Source organism: Lemur catta, chromosome 13, assembly GCF_020740605.2.
Source record: "Lemur catta isolate mLemCat1 chromosome 13, mLemCat1.pri, whole genome shotgun sequence".
In the NCBI taxonomy this organism is placed as follows: domain Eukaryota; kingdom Metazoa; phylum Chordata; class Mammalia; order Primates; family Lemuridae; genus Lemur; species Lemur catta.
The window spans coordinates 76,372,127-76,389,814 of NC_059140.1; the positions used below are offsets into that span (position 1 = coordinate 76,372,127).

Here is a 17,688-nt window from a genome sequence, read left to right on the forward strand (position 1 = left end):
CTTCTCCAGCCTGTACCCCAAGGGTTCAAGCCCATGTCTGGGCTCTGATGATTACAGTAGTGGTTCTCAACTTGAGTGAACATACAACCCCCACGAGAAGGCTTGTTAGACTAGTTTGCTGGCTCCCACCTCAGAGTTTCTAAGTCAGTCAGTCTTGGGTGAGGCCTGATAATTTGCATTTCTAACAAATTTCTAGATGGTGCTGTCACAGCTGGTCCCAGGACCATGCTTTGAGAACCACTGCTCCAAATCTGTTTTTATAAAAGGGGAGAAAAATAAACAAACAAACTTTCCTCAGAGCCCTGGTCTGCAAAGAGGGCATCTATCTATGTGTCAGTCTGTCCTTCTTTTTCGTGCATGTGTCTCTTTCGACCTTTCTCTGCCCCGCTTCTATAGTATTTTCCTCTTTGTCTCTCTGTTTTCCTGTACTTCCCATCAGTCTCCATCCATCTAAAGAAGTGAGGCCTAAAGCACTGGGATTCCCGCTATCTGGAAGAGAAAGAAGATTTGTCTGCATGCTGGAAAACCAGCTGTACTTTTTGCTTAAATACTGATCTTCCTTCTTTCCAATGCCTTTGCCTCCTTCCTTCTTTCCAATTTCCTTGCCCACTTTCCACATTCAGTGACTTTTGAAATCCTGTCTGCATAGGAGTGCCTTCCAGAATCCTCCATCTTAGGAAAAATTCCTGGAAATCACCATCAACTTTCAGGATGTCTTCTAACTCCAGTCACTCTTTTCCAAGCCCTCAGCGTTCCTGTAGCATGCAGGCCCTTTTGTAGGGGAGGATTTCTTACAGAGCCATGGAGTTAGAACGTGCAGAACACATCGGAGGGGCTTACTGAACACCTTTCGCCTTCCTGGGACTCAGTATTACTCCCGTACCTCTCTCTCTTAGCATAACACTGCATGCCAGAAGGGTTTTCTCTCTGTTAGGAAACTGTAGCTTCTCTAGGAAATGACTTATGGGCCAAGTGTTATCTGGAAGTTGACCCCATGAGCGCTTGGGTTGGATGTGCTTTGTTTTCATGCCCTTCTGCTCAAGGCCCCCTTGCCCTCTTCCAGACTCGACTTCCTCTGAAATGGATGGCTCCTGAATCTATCTTTGACAAAATCTACAGCACCAAGAGCGACGTGTGGTCTTACGGAGTACTGCTGTGGGAAATCTTCTCCTTAGGTAAATTTGGGGGAAGGAAGAGATCAAATAGCCCAAAAGTAAATGCTGCATCTTCTGCTGAGTGTCCTTGAGGTAGACACCTTTAGATCAGCACCTACGACAACCGAAAACCCTTAGGGAAGCATGAGTCCACGCAGAATCTCAGATGAGTCATGGTGTGTGTACATGTGCCCCATACTGTAAGAGTAGTTTATATGCTCATGAACAGGGTCACACCAGTGTAAAATCTGAAGTCAGGTTTATCTTTTGCTGTACTTAGCCCTGTTCTTCTAATTCCTCAAACTTACAGATCTCTAACGCTCTTACCCCATCCCTCCCCGCATCTCCTGCCTTCTCAGAATTTCTCTTAGGAAAGGCCCTGGTATGTGCAGCTGAACCAGTGGGGAAGGTGTTACTAGAAGGCCTTCCTAGTGCCTCTGATATTAGCACAGGATACAGCCCCGGACACTGGTCTCTGCTGGATGAACAATAAAGAACACTGGTTATATTTATTCCACTTGCAATAACATGCACTATGGGTGGCTGGAAACCTTGTTCAAGGCACACAGATGTGCACAGAGCCCACATCTGCTCGCAGACACACGTTCATGATCTGAGGCCTCCCAAACTCGAGTTCTAGCCAAGAGTCTTTTGGGCTTTGCCAAAAATTTGCCTTTTGCAGCAAATAAAAGTCACCCAGTAACATCCCTGGTTTCCTGTAATGTGTAAAAATCATTCCCCTGCTTTCGATGACAGGCACCTGTTGCTTCCAGTCTTTGAAAGCAGCTTGGCGGCCGCAGTGGCCCCGCAGTGACACGGTGCCAGCACTGCACGTCTCCCAGCTGCTTCCTACCAGCAGTAATCACTAGAAAGTGCAGACAAACAAATGCTGAGATAGCCTAGATTTGAAGGCTGGAACAGAGCGGAGTGGGAGGCCCTGCCCACCGCCACCCCGGTCAAGACTCCCCCTAACAGGAAAGATTACAGGGGAATCTTAGAGAGTAAAACCGGCAAAAGGCAAAGTCCCGGCCCCTACGGCATCCTCAGGTCTGCAGGCTTCTGCCCGCAGGCAGCCCCCACCCCACCCGGCCCCTTTCAGCCCGAAGCCCCCCTTCCCTCAGGCCTGTCACAACTCCGAGTCCCCCAGTGCTGTGAGGAGTGTGCAAGAAAGTTTCAAATTAAAGTCATCCTCACTGAGGTACGAATGATCCACAAGCAGCCACGGCTTTTTAACGTCAATTGGCTTTTTAAAAGGAAGCTCATTAACCCAAAGGATGGATCTCTAGTGATGGGATGTCTTTAGAGTTCCTCGTGGGGAGAGGGCGGGACCTTTCGCATGGTACCCCTTGCCCCCCCAGACAGTCCGGAGCAGCCATGGGAGTGGCCTGGGGGGCACCAGGGGACCCCTGCCAAGTGCGTCACTAGCAAGGATTTGCCGAGCTGCTCTGTGTGTTGTACTGTGCACTGAGATCCATTCTGATCGCTGGGAATTTGTTACTAGAACATCCTTAAAAGGGAGGAGGAAACACCCAGTTGCTCCCTGATGGTCTTCTGTGCCCTGAGCTTTGACGAGCCGCGTGTCTCCCACCTTGTCTCCCACAGGTGGGTCTCCGTACCCCGGGGTGCAAATGGACGAGGACTTCTGCAGCCGCCTGAAGGACGGCATGAGGATGAGGGCCCCGGAGTGCGCCACTCCTGAAATGTGAGCCCCGCTTCCTGCATTCCCCGCCCGCAGCTCTCTCCCCACCAGCACCCCCAGGGGGGGTGTTTTGTTGATTTTTAGAATCCTGGTCTTGGAAGATGCGAAAGTTCTTTTCTTTCGGGATCCCTTTCTCAGCCCGTTGGGCCCAGTGTGCTGGGAGTGTGCTCTAGAAGTGGGGTGCGCTGTCCTTGACCCATCCCCACCTATTTCCTCTCTTGACCAGTGACCTGACTTTTCAAGGCCTCTAGCTGGCAACTGAAGTTACAAATCCAGTTTCTAGGTATGGATCCGGGCAAAAGTAGTAGACTGCCTAGGAACTGAGTGCAGGATTGCGGCCTCCCGCACACAGTGGGGCCCAATGAGCCCCCCAGCCGCCGGCACGGAGGGCTACAAGCCGCTAGTGACCAGACCTGCGTCCACCCTGACGCCCCGTGAAGGGGTTGGTCCGGACTGCACAAGAGGTGTTGGAGAGGAAAAGGGGAATTTCCTCACTGAAATCGTAATCATCCTCCCCAGAAGGCCCTGTGGGCAATACGGGTTCTTTAGAAGCCTTTAGGAATAGGCTCAGCAGCTGTGTGGAGCTGCCTGGATCGGATGACTTCTCGAGGTGGCTCCCTGCTGTGCTGTACGGTGACTCTAGGAAGGTGACAGGCTCCATATGAAGGTTTTCTCCATTGTGCAAATCGTACTTGCCTGCCTCTCTTGGACACACTTTTTTCCTGAGGCTTTGTGGATGTTTTGCACTTTGAGGCCTGAGCAGGAATGTGATGATGCGTGCAGTTTTGTTGAGCTGCTGACAAGGACGTGGGCCTCCCTGAGGCAGCACCACCTTTCCTGAACTGGCCCTCCCCGTCCCACCCACACAATGGGGTCCTGTCAGAGCCCTGGGATGGCCTTTGAGGAGGAGTCAGAGGGAATGAAGGAAGCGCGGGCTTGGCCAAAGGGCTGGGTCGCCGTCTCTTTCCTTCGTCATCTTGGGATGAGGGTAGGCCAGGCCCCGGACGGGAAGCGGGATGAGGTGGACTGGGGACTTGGGCCAGTGAAGGCAGGGCTGGGAGGACAGCCTGAGCCGGGAGGAGGGAGGGGACCTGTTCTGTCAGTCTTGCATCGTGTCCTTCTCCTCAGGAAAGTGCCGGGAGCTTGGGGCAAGGCCTCTTCCTGAGAGCTGGGACAAAGCTAGACTAGCCCCAGGGCTGTATTTGGGCTGCGTGTTGAAGGCCGTGAGAACTAGCAATGGCTTGCGCCCTTATACTCAGCCAGAGGGGCAAACACGAACAGACCTGGTTTGAAACGAAATCGCTTTGCACTTGATGGTTTCTAAATGTTTCCACATCCGTAGTCTCATTTGAAGTTCCCAACAACCTTGAGCAGCAGGCAGGGCAGACATTGTAATCTGAATGTAACCAGTAATGAAACTAAGACTGAGAAGTGAAGGCCGTGCTCTCCGTCGGCTGAGAGGCAGCGGAGGCGAATTGAGAAGCCGCTGCTCCAGACTGATCTCCCTGGGCCTCAGGGGCTGCCGGAATATACCCGCATACCTCAGCAGAAATGCTTCTCTGATATGCCCACCCATGCTTTGAATTAAATATGTCCCTCCACTTTTCATATAATCTCAAAATCACAAGAATAAGTTAAGATCTCAATTACTAACTAATGATAAGGACGGTTATTAAATAACATTATTTTTCTTTATCTCAAAATACATGCTAAAGAGTATGAAATTAGTTTTTATTTTAACCTCAAAATAAATGCTAAATACTATGAAATTAGTTTTTATTATAATATTGAATAATACTTAACTAGCTATTTAGTGCTTATAAGTGCCAGACACTGTTTTAAGCACTATTAACATATATTAATTTAATTTGCCTAATGCTCCTAACAACCCTATAAAGTAGGTGCTACTATTATCTCCGTTTTACAGAGGAGAAAACTGAGGCACAGACCATCTGAGTGGTTTGCCCAAGGCCACATTGCTAATAAGTTAAGCAAACTCAGTCTGAGTCCAGAGTGCACCTCGCCGTCCTGCGTCCCTGCAGGGTGTGTTCCAGTCCTCACCCAGGACCTGGTGCGGAAGTCTAGAGATGCAAAGTCACACCCACTCTGGGCTAAAACCTCCCTTGGACTTTGTCAAACCTTCAAGTCTTCACACAAACCTCATCCGGGCACCCTGTAGAGAGAAGTATGGCTCCGCAGTTCTGGGGAGGGAGAAGTTTCTTTGAGAAATTTTAAAAAGTAAGAAGACGATTTGTGAAATGTTCCTTCAGAAGGCCAGAATTCAGAGCTTCAGCCATTTGCCCAGCATGTGAGAGCTGATGGAGCAGTTTCCTTCTTGTTTGCTCCAGGAGTAGGAAGGTCTGGGTGAGGACAGAGTGCAGCTTCTCGGAACTGGGATTCTGTGACCTGAACTTGGCCTGCAGCAGGGTGCACTTGAGAACTTGGGCGATAGCTTGCAAGGGAAACTCTTCCCACAGGCCCCTGGCCCCTGGCTTGGGGGCAACTGGTGTCTCTTTACTTTATTAAACGTATTTACTTAGTGGTGTAAAACCGTGTCACGTTGAGTCGTTGGTTCCTCGCCCAGAGTCTGTTTAATCAGATGTCTTTTGACTTCTTTTCCTTTCTTTTGGTGTTTGCTGAGATGATTCACATTGGGTTTTAGGCAAGAGGAGTGGAAACTAAAAGTCAGAGACCAAGAACTAAAAATAAAAAACAGCAAGTGGTCGTAGGTGGTCCCTTTCTCTAGTTCAGTGGAGCAATCCGGGAGGGTCATGCTCCGGGTGGCCATGGCTCCCACATGGCTGCCTGCTTGCATCGCAGGGACATGGCTCTGCAGGCGGAGATAAGCCCAGGCCTCTGCGTGTTGAAGGGCCCCTACTCCCCATTCTCAGGGCCCTTTTTGTTTGCCTGGTTCAAGCCTTTCTTGCTCTGGCTACCTTTGATAGATTAGCTAGGTATATATTTAATGTTCTTCTGCCCGCCTCAGAGAACTGTTTATTGCTAGAGATAAGGAGCCTTGGGCTCTAGGTTTGCGTGTGGTAAGGTGGGGGCAGGCCAGCCTCTGCCACAGCCAGTGCACCTTGGGCCCATGACAACAGACTTTTGTCTAGTGACCACCTGTCTCTGTAGCACATATTTTTGTACCTATCTCAGTAAACTAGTAAAATGTGTAAACTTGAAGGGAGAGCCATATGGGATTGTGCAGACTGTGTGTCTCACACTATTTCTGACCTTTGGCCGCTGGCAGGCTGGCCCAGGGTGCCTGCCTGGCCTGGCCTGGGAGCACTCGGGAGCAAGGGCCTCGAGCCAGATGCTGCTGGTCGGGACTAGTTGGGAGCTTGGGTGCTGCGGCTGCCTATCCTGTGTCTCCCAGAGAACGGGGACAACTGTCCAGAGTCAGAGAGTTAGAATTCCTTTCTCATTCCCGGTCTTCTCGGTTTCTGTAAACTGAGTCCCAACACAGCACACACCGCACTCTCCAAGGGGCCCTCACAACTCTTGGAATTCGCTGACCCCCACCACGCCCGTGGGAGTCAGGTAAAATAGGTACAGCAGATGTAGGGGTGGAGGGAACCGAGAATTGCCTTCTGAGAAGAGTCTGAGCCCACAGGTTTGGACAAAGATTAAGGGACAGAAGCTCATAATGATCACACGTCTGAATGGCAGATCCCTGACCTTTGTGTAGAACCTGTTTTCCACCGTGCAGCCGGCAGGAAAGCTTCCTTGTGAAGACTGATGCCCACGAAAGGCGTCTGTAGACCACACGGTGCCTCTAGTCCCCCGGGGACCCAGAATTTTATCCTTGGGTTCTACCAGAACCTTAGGACACACACACCTGTAGCACACAGTTTTGCTTCTTAGAGTTGTTGTTACCGAATGGTATTTTTTGCTGTTAAGGCTTTTGCCAACATTGAAAGACATTGCACAAAACAGTCTCAGGAAGTCATGACCGCCTGACTGGTAATGATGTTGTTGAAACAGGTCTAGAAGAAGCTCCTTTTAGATTTCAGTACTAGGAAGAGCCAGAGTTCTTTCAGGCAATTGGTTTGTTTTTAACTTCTGTCTTTTGTGCATGATGTAATTGATTATTCCTTCTTTGCACCAGCTGCCTGGAGGATTAGAGCCTGCCTCTATCAGAGCGCTCAGGATTGCGATATCAATTTTGCATGTAACTTTGCCAGTAGCGTCACCTTTTTTCTTATCTGCATTGTACCTTCCTCCTAATATTCTTTTCTTCTCTCTTTTTTTTTTTAACCTTCCTCTCTGCTGTCTGTGTCAGCCATCTCATAGACTTTAAAATAGGGAGATACTGAAGGTACATTTGGAGCCGTCGGTGCCCTGACGCCATACAGCTAAGACGCGGCAGACGTAGGGTATGAACTGGGGTTTCTCAGGCTTTTCCCCCGGCAGCACCCGGCTCCCAGCACAAGCCATGGGTGCAGCATGGCTGCAGATCATGGGAATAGCAGAGCTGTCTTCCCAGAGACCGGTCTGACTTCCCTCAGCAGACACTTACTGAGTGTTCATATGGCAGGCCCTGGGCCAGGTGACAGGTGTGGAGATGGGGACCCTCCACCCACGCTGATAGCCTGGTTCTGACCGGTCCCAAAGCCCAGCCTGTTCAGATTTTGATCTGACTCAGTCAGAGTCATCTCTGGTCCAGATGATCTTCTCAGAGAAGAGATGACTCACAATAAGCATCCCCTGAAGAGAGCAAAGGGCCCAAAGAGACTAAATCCTCAACCCGGTGTGTGTGTGGACCTCGGGCAGGTGTTTTGCCGAGCGAGGGGTAGGTACAGACCTCTACTCCGTACAGGCATGACCCTGAGAGGAGCCAGTACCTTAACTTCTGAAGTGTAAGATTAGAAACATCGCAGAGGAACCTGTTGACACTGAATCCCAGGACAAGACTTGGCCTCTGTGCTGTAAAGCAAATGTTTTCATCTCCCGAAGCCCAGTCTCTGCTTTCTGTCCTGAGTTGTGGGAGGCCAGTTTGTAATAGCCCCTTGGAGAGCCAGGGAATGGGTCAGCCACGCACAGGAACCTTGAACGCAGGCCCGGGAACTGCCCCCACTGTGCATGCCCTTCACCTTCTGGAAGTGCCACGGGTCACGTATGCAGTGCCTTCTCCACCAGTCTCCGCTGTTGAGCCCAGTGAGGGCTCTGTAAGGACTTGGAAGTGCCACATGCTTATTAACAAGCTGGCTCAAACCAACCTTTGTTACAACCCACAGATGAAATGAGTACCGCAGACTGTTCACCCGTTGATACTTGTGGCTGTGTTAACGTTTTTTTAACTTCAAAGACATTGTCCTGCTTTGGAACGTGAGGGGAGGAGTGCTTGGGTCCGTGCCTAGCTGCGCGGAACAGTGGGCTTGCCTTTCCAGGGGCTCTGCTCCATCCTCAGACGCAGGCCTGCCGCTCTGCCGCAGGCACGGAGCTGCCACGAACGCGGGGCATGCTGAGTCTGGAGCTCTCGTTGCCTGCCCTGGCAGACACACGCTTCCAACTGCCGCAGGACCCGGCCCACGCGGCCTTTTCACTGTTGGGGGTACAGACCCAAACGTAAAAAACGTGAAGCATCGACACACACCACAAAAAGCTTGATCTTTACACATGTGGTGATGCTCATCAGTGTATATATAATTATCACTGCTCTCCAGCTATTCTGCTGTGCTTTTGCCCAACAGCTATCAGATCATGCTGGACTGCTGGCACAAAGACCCAAAGGAAAGGCCAAGATTTGCAGAACTTGTGGAAAAGCTGGGCGATTTGCTCCAAGCAAATGTACAACAGGTAAAGCTAAATTTTTCTAGAATATCAGAAGGCAAATGCCTTTGAATGTAAGTCAAGGGGGTGTTTTATTTGTTTGTTGTTGTTTTAAGAGCTCTTAATAGAATAGCTGAGATCAGCAGTAAAAAAGTGTGTGTGTGCGCGTGTGTGTTTGTGTGCTTAATTATCTTCTCCAAACACAAGCAAGGTTGTGTAAATGGCATAGCTGAAGTTAACATAATGCTTCACAGAAATTGGGTAAAGTCAAAATTTGTGCAAATACCCCTATCTTTGGTATTTTAGGATGGTAAAGACTACATCCCACTCAATGCCATACTGACAGGAAATAGTGGGTTTACATACTCAACTCCTGCCTTCTCTGAGGACTTCTTCAAGGAAGGCATTTCAGCTCCGAAGTATAATTCAGGAAGCTCTGATGATGTCAGGTAAGATTTCTTTCCCCAACTTGCTATTACAGAATTTTCCAACATGTCAAAAAGACAAAATAAGAAAGAATTGTGTAGTGATCATCCATATGCCGTCCCCCTAAATTCAACTGTTAACATTTTGCCCTGTTTTGTCTATATACTCTATGTTTGTGTGTATGTATGTTTCTTTTTGCTGAACCATTTTAAGGAGAATTTAAGGCATTATAACACTTTACCCCTAAATACTTGGGTGTACATCTTGTAAGAAGTGTATTCTCCTGTGTAAGCCATACAGAAATGATCACACCAAAGAAATTCCTTAATACCTAATGTTCAAATATCTATAACCTATGCCAAATGTCTTTTATACCTTTTTTTTAAAGCAGGATCCAATTAACACATTACATTTTCTTAAGTTTCTTTAGTCCATCTTATTTTAGAACCATCCCTCCACTGATTTTTTCCCCCATGACATTGACTTTTTTGATGACACCTTAGATAAAACTAAACAAACAAAACTGGCTTTTTAAAAAATTTAACTACTATATCTCGCATTACTGCAGAGGAATTGGAGAAGGGGCAAGGGAACAAGTATTTACTGAGGCCCTCGGCCGGCGGGAATTTGCCCTTCAGCACTGGCAGTTCCATGTGCGTGAACACATTCAGTACTAACGGTTCCACAGACACATGCTGTGGCCTGGCACTGTGCGTGCATCGCCTTTTAGGCTCAAAACAATTCTGTGCAGTACACATTATTCCTGTGATACAAATGGGCACAGAAGGCTCCCAGGAAGAGGGCTTGGCAGAATTGTGAGGCTATAAAGCGGCAGAGTAGAGTTGCTAACCCAGGACTTCTGACCCTCCCTCCCTATACTGCATACAGTCCGGACTCCTCTTAGGACGTTCGGACTGTCTTGTGGGCTTTCTAGCATTTTTGTCTGCAGTAGGCACAGCCCTTGGGCTCTGACCTCAGCCAAGCCACCAGGGAGGGCATGGGGAAGAGCTGCGAATCAGAAAATACCGCCAGCCACCTACGACAGGCTTCAGAAAAACCCATCCACCCGACTTGCGGTGATGGAGGGATTACAGGTCAGCATCACTGCTCAGGCCTCACAACCAGCCCAGGCGGCTGGAGCAGATGAGTCATCCATTTTCAAGTTGAGTAACCTAGTCTGGATTAAATAAATTGTCACAGTCCGACTGGGTTAGAGATGGAGGGGTGTGACATGTCAAAGTTATGTGGGCCCTTCTAGTACATTGCTCAGCCGTAGGCCCCATAGGGAACTTGCCTAAGAAATTGGGACTTACAGAGGGTGACAGTATCAGATGGAGAAATTCAATCCGTAGGTGAACCTGCCTTGGGAAAACCACATAGTGGGTATCTCTGATGGTCTTTCCTATAGGTCATCAGCGCAAGTCAGGTGGGTATGGAAACACTGTACAGATACTACCCATTTCTCCCTGTCTGTAATCACAGAACAAAATATATAAGACTGGGCCTTGGCCGGGCGCGGTGGCTCACGCCTGTAATCCTAGCACTCTGGGAGGCCGAGGCGGGTGGATTGCTCAAGGTCAGGAGTTCAAGACCAGCCTGAGCAAGAGTGAGACCCCATCTCTACTAAAAAATAGAAAGAAATTATCTGGCCAACTAGAAATATATATAGAAAAAATTAGCCAGGCATGGTGGCGCATACCTGTAGTCCCAGCTACTCGGGAGGCTAAGGCAGTAGGATCGCTTAAGCCCAGGAGTTTGAGGTTGCTGTGAGCTAGGATGATGCCACGGCAGTCACTCTAGCCTGCGCAACAGAGCGAGACTCTGTCTCAAAAAAAAAAAAAACACTGGCCCTAGCACTTGAGTATGCCGTGAAATCAGCTGTGTAACTTTGACAGGTCATTTTCTTTGTCACCCTCGTGTGCTTTTAGGAAGTAGGTAGCTGTAAGTGACCAAGTCTTATCACTTCCCTGGTCATCATTTCACTCCTTTGTACTGTAGGGTGTTCAGACCAGACGATGCCTCAGGTTTCTTCTGGGCCTGATGTTTTCCGATTCCACAAGGGACCAGAGTGGGTCCCTCTGGGGTTTTGCTCAAAACTGTGGAACATGAATCGACAACCACGACAGGAAGGGGCCTTACTGTCAGGATTCCCAGCGGGCACGACAGGAAGATTTGAACCTCAGGAGTGCGGCCTGCTGGTATTTTGGTTCATCTTAGCTAGGATACAGTGCCCACGGTCTACTCAAATCTGGATGCATTTCCTGTCTTGATTATTCTTTCTGCTTCTTCATTAGATACGTAAATGCTTTCAAATTCATGAGCCTGGAAAGAATCAAAACCTTCGAAGAACTTTTACCAAATGCCACCTCCATGCTGGATGTAAGTGTGAAGTTAAGCTACACAGCGCTCCCCAACAGCACCCTTTGCCAGATCCCACCCAAATGCCAACTGCAGAAGTCTGGTAGCTCTTGGGCAGTGAGGGCCAGTAATCAGTGGTGGCTGAAATGACAGTGTCAGGGGGCCTGCAACTAGACTTAGCTCTGTAGAGCTAATTTGAAAGTAGAAGTCCATGAATTCACTCCAGGGGCCAAGTCCTTGCCTGGTAGGAATTTCATCCCTTAGGAAACTCCATCGTGTGTTTCTAAGCTTCTTGGCTGCCAGCAGTGCCTCTTTGCTTTGAGAGTAACAGAGGAACTCCCAGCTGTGTGGGTGGCTGGGCCTTGTGATGTAACAGAGCTGTCTCTTACGAGCAGCCCCGAGACTGGGAGAAGTTGCGCTAGGCCTATGCCCCTTCCCCTGAGGCCCTGCAGGCTACACGGCCAGGTTCCCACCCAGCCTCCCTGGGAGAAGCAAACCAGTACAGCCTGCCAAGGAAGAGCTCTGCTCTTTAGAGCCCTGGGACGTGGGGTTAAGATGATAAGATGGCTCTGCTATTGCAGACTGTTGTCCTCCAAGCGTGATCTCCAGCCCAGCACGCTGCCATGACCCAGGAGCAGGCTAGAAACGCCAGCTCCCAGGACCCACTGAGTCAAGACTGTGCCTTGTCACAAGATCCCTCAGGGATTCCTGTGCACGTGCAAGTTTGAGAAGTGCTACTGATGACTGTGTCCCCTAAAGGGCCTGGGAGAGCAGCTATTAATACAGTGAGAAGGTGATCACCACGATCAGTGTGGCCTTGAGACCAGCACAGTCATCCTTTAAAAGCACCAAAACCCTGTCAGACATGCCAGATCAAGGGAAAAGATGATTTAAGATATTTTAAAAGCATTACAAATAAGCTGCAGAATACAAAGGAGATGGAAATTTTGTTTTGTTGCTTGTACATTAGTTTCAAGGCCAAGGAAACAATATTGAGCAAAACATGGAAGATTTCTCTCAACCTTGGCCCTCCCCACCCTAATACAGTGGTGAATTATGCAGCTGCTTTGTGTGTTTAGGTGTTTACTGATAGGTAAGGACATGAACACAGCCCAGTGAGAGCCTCAAAGGGTGGCAGGAACAAAGTGTGGAATCCACTTACTGGAACGTACTGTATTAACAGAGTAATGAAGGGGCTGCATAAGACTCAATGTTAAAGATGAACCAACAAGGAAATCTACTTGTTGGAAACTATAACCGAGGAAGGCCTGAAAATTCCATAGAATCTTCAAGAAAAAAATTTGAACCATGTATTTATAATTTCTCAGAATTTTTACATATCATGGCTACCAAATACTGTAGCATACCCATAGGCAATTGTCATCTGCCAAAATCATTTTTAATATATGTAATAATTTGCATAAAAGCTTACTACGGAAAATGCTAACCTGTTACTTGCAGTTTTCCCTTTTATTTAAATTTATTTATTTAATAGTTCATTTTCAAAAATAAGGGCCTCAGAGTCACTGAGAAGAGGCATTTCTTGCAACTGACCAAGTCTGTAGTTGCCCATATAGGAAAATGCTTTGTCTCCATAGGCAGGGACTGTGGAGGGTGAGGGCACATCCCAGTATCATCCCTGAGAACTGGCCTGACCCCGCCAAGGCCAGGCGAGAGTACAACCTCTCTCCTCTTCCCCACCAGGACTACCAGGGGGACAGCGGCACTCTGCTGGCCTCCCCAGTGCTGAAGCGCTTCACCTGGACGGAGAGCAAACCCAAGGCCTCACTGAGGATCGGGTAAGGCGGCCGGTGTCTTTTCTGTGATCAGCTGGTGGAGGGCTGCGAAGGTGCCGGGAAGATGGTTTAATGGGGATAATTGAGGGCTACTTGCCCTCCTGAACTCTCGTGTTCAGGCATTGCCGGAAAGCATTTTTCCCTCCAAAGGGCAAGAAAGGAGGCATAAAATTGGATGTACGAGCACCAAGCTCTTGGAAGGAAGGCTGGGGTATTAGAGGGTAAAACATGCAGAAAAATCCCGCAAAGACAGGCAGCGCGTGCACGCGAAACACAGTGCCTCCGCTGAAAGGAGCCCGATGTGGCCACCTGTGAATGGTGCGGATAGACACGCCCGTTGGGGGGAGAGAACGCTCCCCATCATACCCGGGGCTGGCAGGGTTCACACGGGAGAAATCTGAGTGCTGCTTTCAAGGCCTAAGACAGGCCACCCTGGTCACTCAACCCGGCCACATTCTGAAGGACTTTCTGCTTCCTGTTTGATCCTGGCATCCTTTTCTCACTTGAAGATTTCCCCAGCACCCCCTGTCTCCTCCATACTGTCCCCACTGCCATCAGAATTATTTAGGCTCTTGCTTTACACTGCCCTATCACTGCAGCTCCTCTGCGCTAGTCTACCTAGAAACGGGAGCTGGGCTGGGAAAGCCCCTCTCACATAAGGACACCCGTGATCCTACGTAGGATAAGCGCCTCCTCTCACGATCCCTAACTTGATCATGTCTCCTGCCATGTGAGGTGGTCTTTACAGGCTCCAGGCACCTGAAATACACATATATTTTGGAGAACAGAGAGCATTTTTCCACCTGCCACAGAAGCTATTTGACCTAAGAGTAGGCGAGGGCTGTACCCAACCAAGTCTTGGAGTTATTTTCCACCTAGAATTATGGATTTACATGATCTAACCATACATGTCACCTCCCAGCCAGTGGGAGGCATCCCTCTGCCCAGAGACTCCAATCTGGGATTAGGGAGGCGCGTGCAGCTTTAGCACAAAGGGAATCCGACCAGAGACTGAGGTGGATTCAATAACCATTAACTCTGGGACAGGGATGAACAAAGGACCCACTAAGACAGAGTGGATTTTAGTGTTTGTTTGCGAGAAACCAATTTTGTACATTTGATTTTTTTGTTTTCTTTCTGTAGCTTGAGAGTTACTAGTAAGAGTAAGGAGTCGGGGCTGTCCGACATCACCAGGCCCAGTTTCTGCCACTCCAGCTGTGGACATGTCAACAAAGGCAAGCGTAGGTTTACGTATGACAACTCGGAGCTGGAAAAGAAGATTTCGTGCTGCTCTCCGCCCCCAGACTACAACTCGGTGGTCTTATACTCCACCCCGCCTGTCTAAAGTTTGACACAAAGCCTTATTTCTAGAAGCACATGTGTATTTATACCCTCAGAAAACTAGCTTTTGCCAGTATTATGCATATATAAGTTTACACATTTACCTTTTCACAGGAGCCAGCTGCTTTTTGTGATTTTTTTAATAGTGCCTTTTTTTTTTGACTAACAAGAATGTAACCCCAGTTAAATAGAGAAATAGTTCACAAGTGAAGAACACTACTGCTAAATCCTCATATTACTCACTGTGTTAGAGAAATCCTTTCTAAGCCCAATGACTTACCTGCTGCAACCCGAGACCTCAGGGCACGCAGGACTTCGATGCCTCAGGAGCTGCACTGACTATGCCGGGCAACTGGACTCCACTGGGCCAGCCCCAGGGCCCTGAGACCAGGGGCAACAAGCCCTCCAGCTCTTGCAAGCACTAGCTGGCCAAAGCAGCATCTCCGGAACCCTCTAGCAGGCATAAGACATGCAAGGAAGAAAAGGGAAGGAGGAGGGAGAACAGAGAACACAGGAGAGGGCCTGAGAGAGAATCTGAGACGCAGCCTACGGGCAGAGAGCAGGAGAGGGCTCTCAGCAATGTCGTGTCACTGGCTTCTCAGCTCTGACCTGCATTTGAGAGCCCAGACAGGACAGAGATGAGGGGGCATTTTTTGGATTCTGGGAGACAAGAAAAGGACAAACATAGTTTCTGGATCTAAAGCAAATTTTAAAACTTTACCTGTGGAACTGGTTCTATGCCCATTCCTCTTCGTGGCCCATTTTGATTTAGAGCTCTGAGCGCGGTGCTCAGCTCGGAGCCCATGCTGTTGGCTCTTCTGGCAAGATACACTGAAACTCACTCAGAGTGGGTCAGCTCCATGGCATGACAGCCTCACACTGAAAATATCAGACTCTATTTCAAGTATTAATGTCTAGTCCGGACACTTAATTTTTTGTACTATCCTGTTTTATACAGTTGGTTATAAAAGAAAGCTGAGGAGAATGAAAATGCAGTCTTGGAGAGGGTTTTCTCTATACCAAAACTAGCATGGATGGAATAAAGTATCAGTAAGGCAGAATGAAAACCCCACCTTTATAACATCCAAACCAACTCACCGAAATAGCTGGGACCTAAAGCATGGAAGTCAATCATGTTTCCCTTTTATTTAATGGGGAGTTCATTATCTCGTGCTAATCTGGAAGATGTGGAAGAGCATTAACCAATGTTTATTAAGCACTTTATGCTCCTTGAGAGAAAAGGTCATATGTAATTTATGCAAGATAGTTGAACAGCTGGGACTCAGGATCTTAGTTAATGAGCCATCAGTAGAAGAAAAGCCTATTTTCATCTGCTTTGGACCTTGCCTTGGGTGCTGAGTATGAGGGAATAGGGGGTCAGGGCAGGAAAGGTGCCTGCTCGTCAGGACCTAACTACCAATGGGCCTTGGATCTCTAAACTGGCTGTCTGATGCTATTTATGCAAGTTTGGTTTATGTATTTAGGATGTGTGCACCTTCTGCAGCCAGTCAGAAGCTGGGCAGGCAACAGTGGATTGCTGCTTCTGGGAGAGAAGACTGTGCTTCCTTTGATGCATGTAACTGAATCTAGAATCTGAACTCTAAGTATTAGAAGAATGTATGCTTCCTCTTTCTATGTGCCACATTCTTGTTTAAAGGTTCTCGTATGAAGAGGTGGGAAAGTCAGCACATTCCTGAGTGAGACAGTGGGTGCCCCGTGGTGGCTCTTCCGGAGGACTCACCAGCCAGGAGAGAGGAGTGAGTCAGGCCTGTCCACTAAGAACTAAATCCGAACCAAATCAGGCTAGAGCCACAAGAGGGGAAAAAAATCTTTGTTCTTCCTCTTCTTTACATACACAAAAACGCCTGTGACAGCTGGTGATAGTATAAATCAGGTAACTAGGAGGAGGTTAAAACAGAGAGAAAATAAAAGAAGACTCCAATAGGTCTCTACTTTTTTCAAATCAGATAAGGACCTGGCAATTAGTGATAACAAAGAAAACCTGAGCTATTCATATGATGTCTTGATTTCAATAACCTAATATCTTAATCATTAAGAGACCTTAGTAATACCCTTGTTCCAAAAGAGAAATATCTGTTAGAATTATGTTGCTCAGCTTCTTCAAAGACCCAGGTTTGTAGCCTACATGAGTCATCAGTCAAAAGATGGTTCCATCTGGAGTCTTACCGTAGAAAGGAAAATGGAGGTTTATAATAATGAGTATATCTAGTTGCATGCTTGTTCATTAAAACAGCACTGAAAATTAAAACACTAATTAACTGATGGTAATATTAGAACCATTTGCCATTCATGACAAAAATGGTTGGCACTCACAGCTGAAGAACAAGCACTTCCTTTCAGGGTTTGTGAGAGAATGTGCAGCAGGCTGAGTGGAATGGGACTGAAACCACCTGCAAGTCTGTGTCACATTAGTTCAAGAAATGATGCTTAGACGTTAAGTTTTGGCCCGTGGGACACATGCCTTGTTTCCCAGCATGTAAGAATGTCCGACATCAAACAGATACTTGCTAGCCCCATTTAAGTTGACTAAGGGAGGAGTGCATCTTTGACCAGCAGTGGTAGTAACTATATATGTATGTGTGTGTGTGTGTGTGTTTTGTGCAGAACTATTTAAGGAAACTGGAATTTTAAAGTTACTTTTATACAAACCAAGAATATATGCTACAGATAGATATAAATGAGACATGATTTGGTCCTGTATTTCTAGTCATGATGAATGTATTTTGTATACTATCTTCATATAATAAAATTAACTTCCAAAAATATGTACACATTTTCTCTCTGATTTGTGCATAATTGAAACAAGGAGTATGGGCATCCCTGGGGGTGGGGACTGGTGTTCTAGAAGATTCCTTCAAACAATTACTAGATACAGCATAAGAAAAAGTGAACATGGCTAAAGAGAGGGCAAAAAGCTTCCTATCAGTTGCATACAATGGCTGCTCTAAACAATCAGAACACTGCCAACAGTAAATAAAAAAATCAAACTAGGCAGACTGCCCAGAAAACTGAACACTAAAATGAGTAAGATCACAAACAAGTACGCTGGGTGTGAGTGCAGTGCAGATGGCAGTGCCCTCAATTAAGGATAGTCTTCCCCAAACACTAATTTTCAGCTGATAAA

General features: G+C 47.8%; 1 protein-coding gene across 2 annotated transcripts in view; it reads left to right on the forward strand.

The window, feature by feature from the left end:
* Positions 1–17,329, forward strand: part of FLT1 (fms related receptor tyrosine kinase 1) — a 163,443-nt gene extending 146,114 nt beyond the window's left edge. For both annotated transcript variants that reach the window (XM_045566841.1, XM_045566842.1), the window contains 7 exons: positions 1,064–1,175; positions 2,757–2,856; positions 8,544–8,649; positions 8,929–9,071; positions 11,343–11,427; positions 13,111–13,205; positions 14,346–17,329. In XM_045566841.1, coding sequence (XP_045422797.1) covers positions 1,064–1,175; positions 2,757–2,856; positions 8,544–8,649; positions 8,929–9,071; positions 11,343–11,427; positions 13,111–13,205; positions 14,346–14,547 — 843 coding nt within the window. In that variant the 3' untranslated portion in view covers positions 14,548–17,329. The remainder of the gene's footprint in view (positions 1–1,063; positions 1,176–2,756; positions 2,857–8,543; positions 8,650–8,928; positions 9,072–11,342; positions 11,428–13,110; positions 13,206–14,345) is intronic.
* Positions 17,330–17,688: the final 359 nt, after the last annotated feature.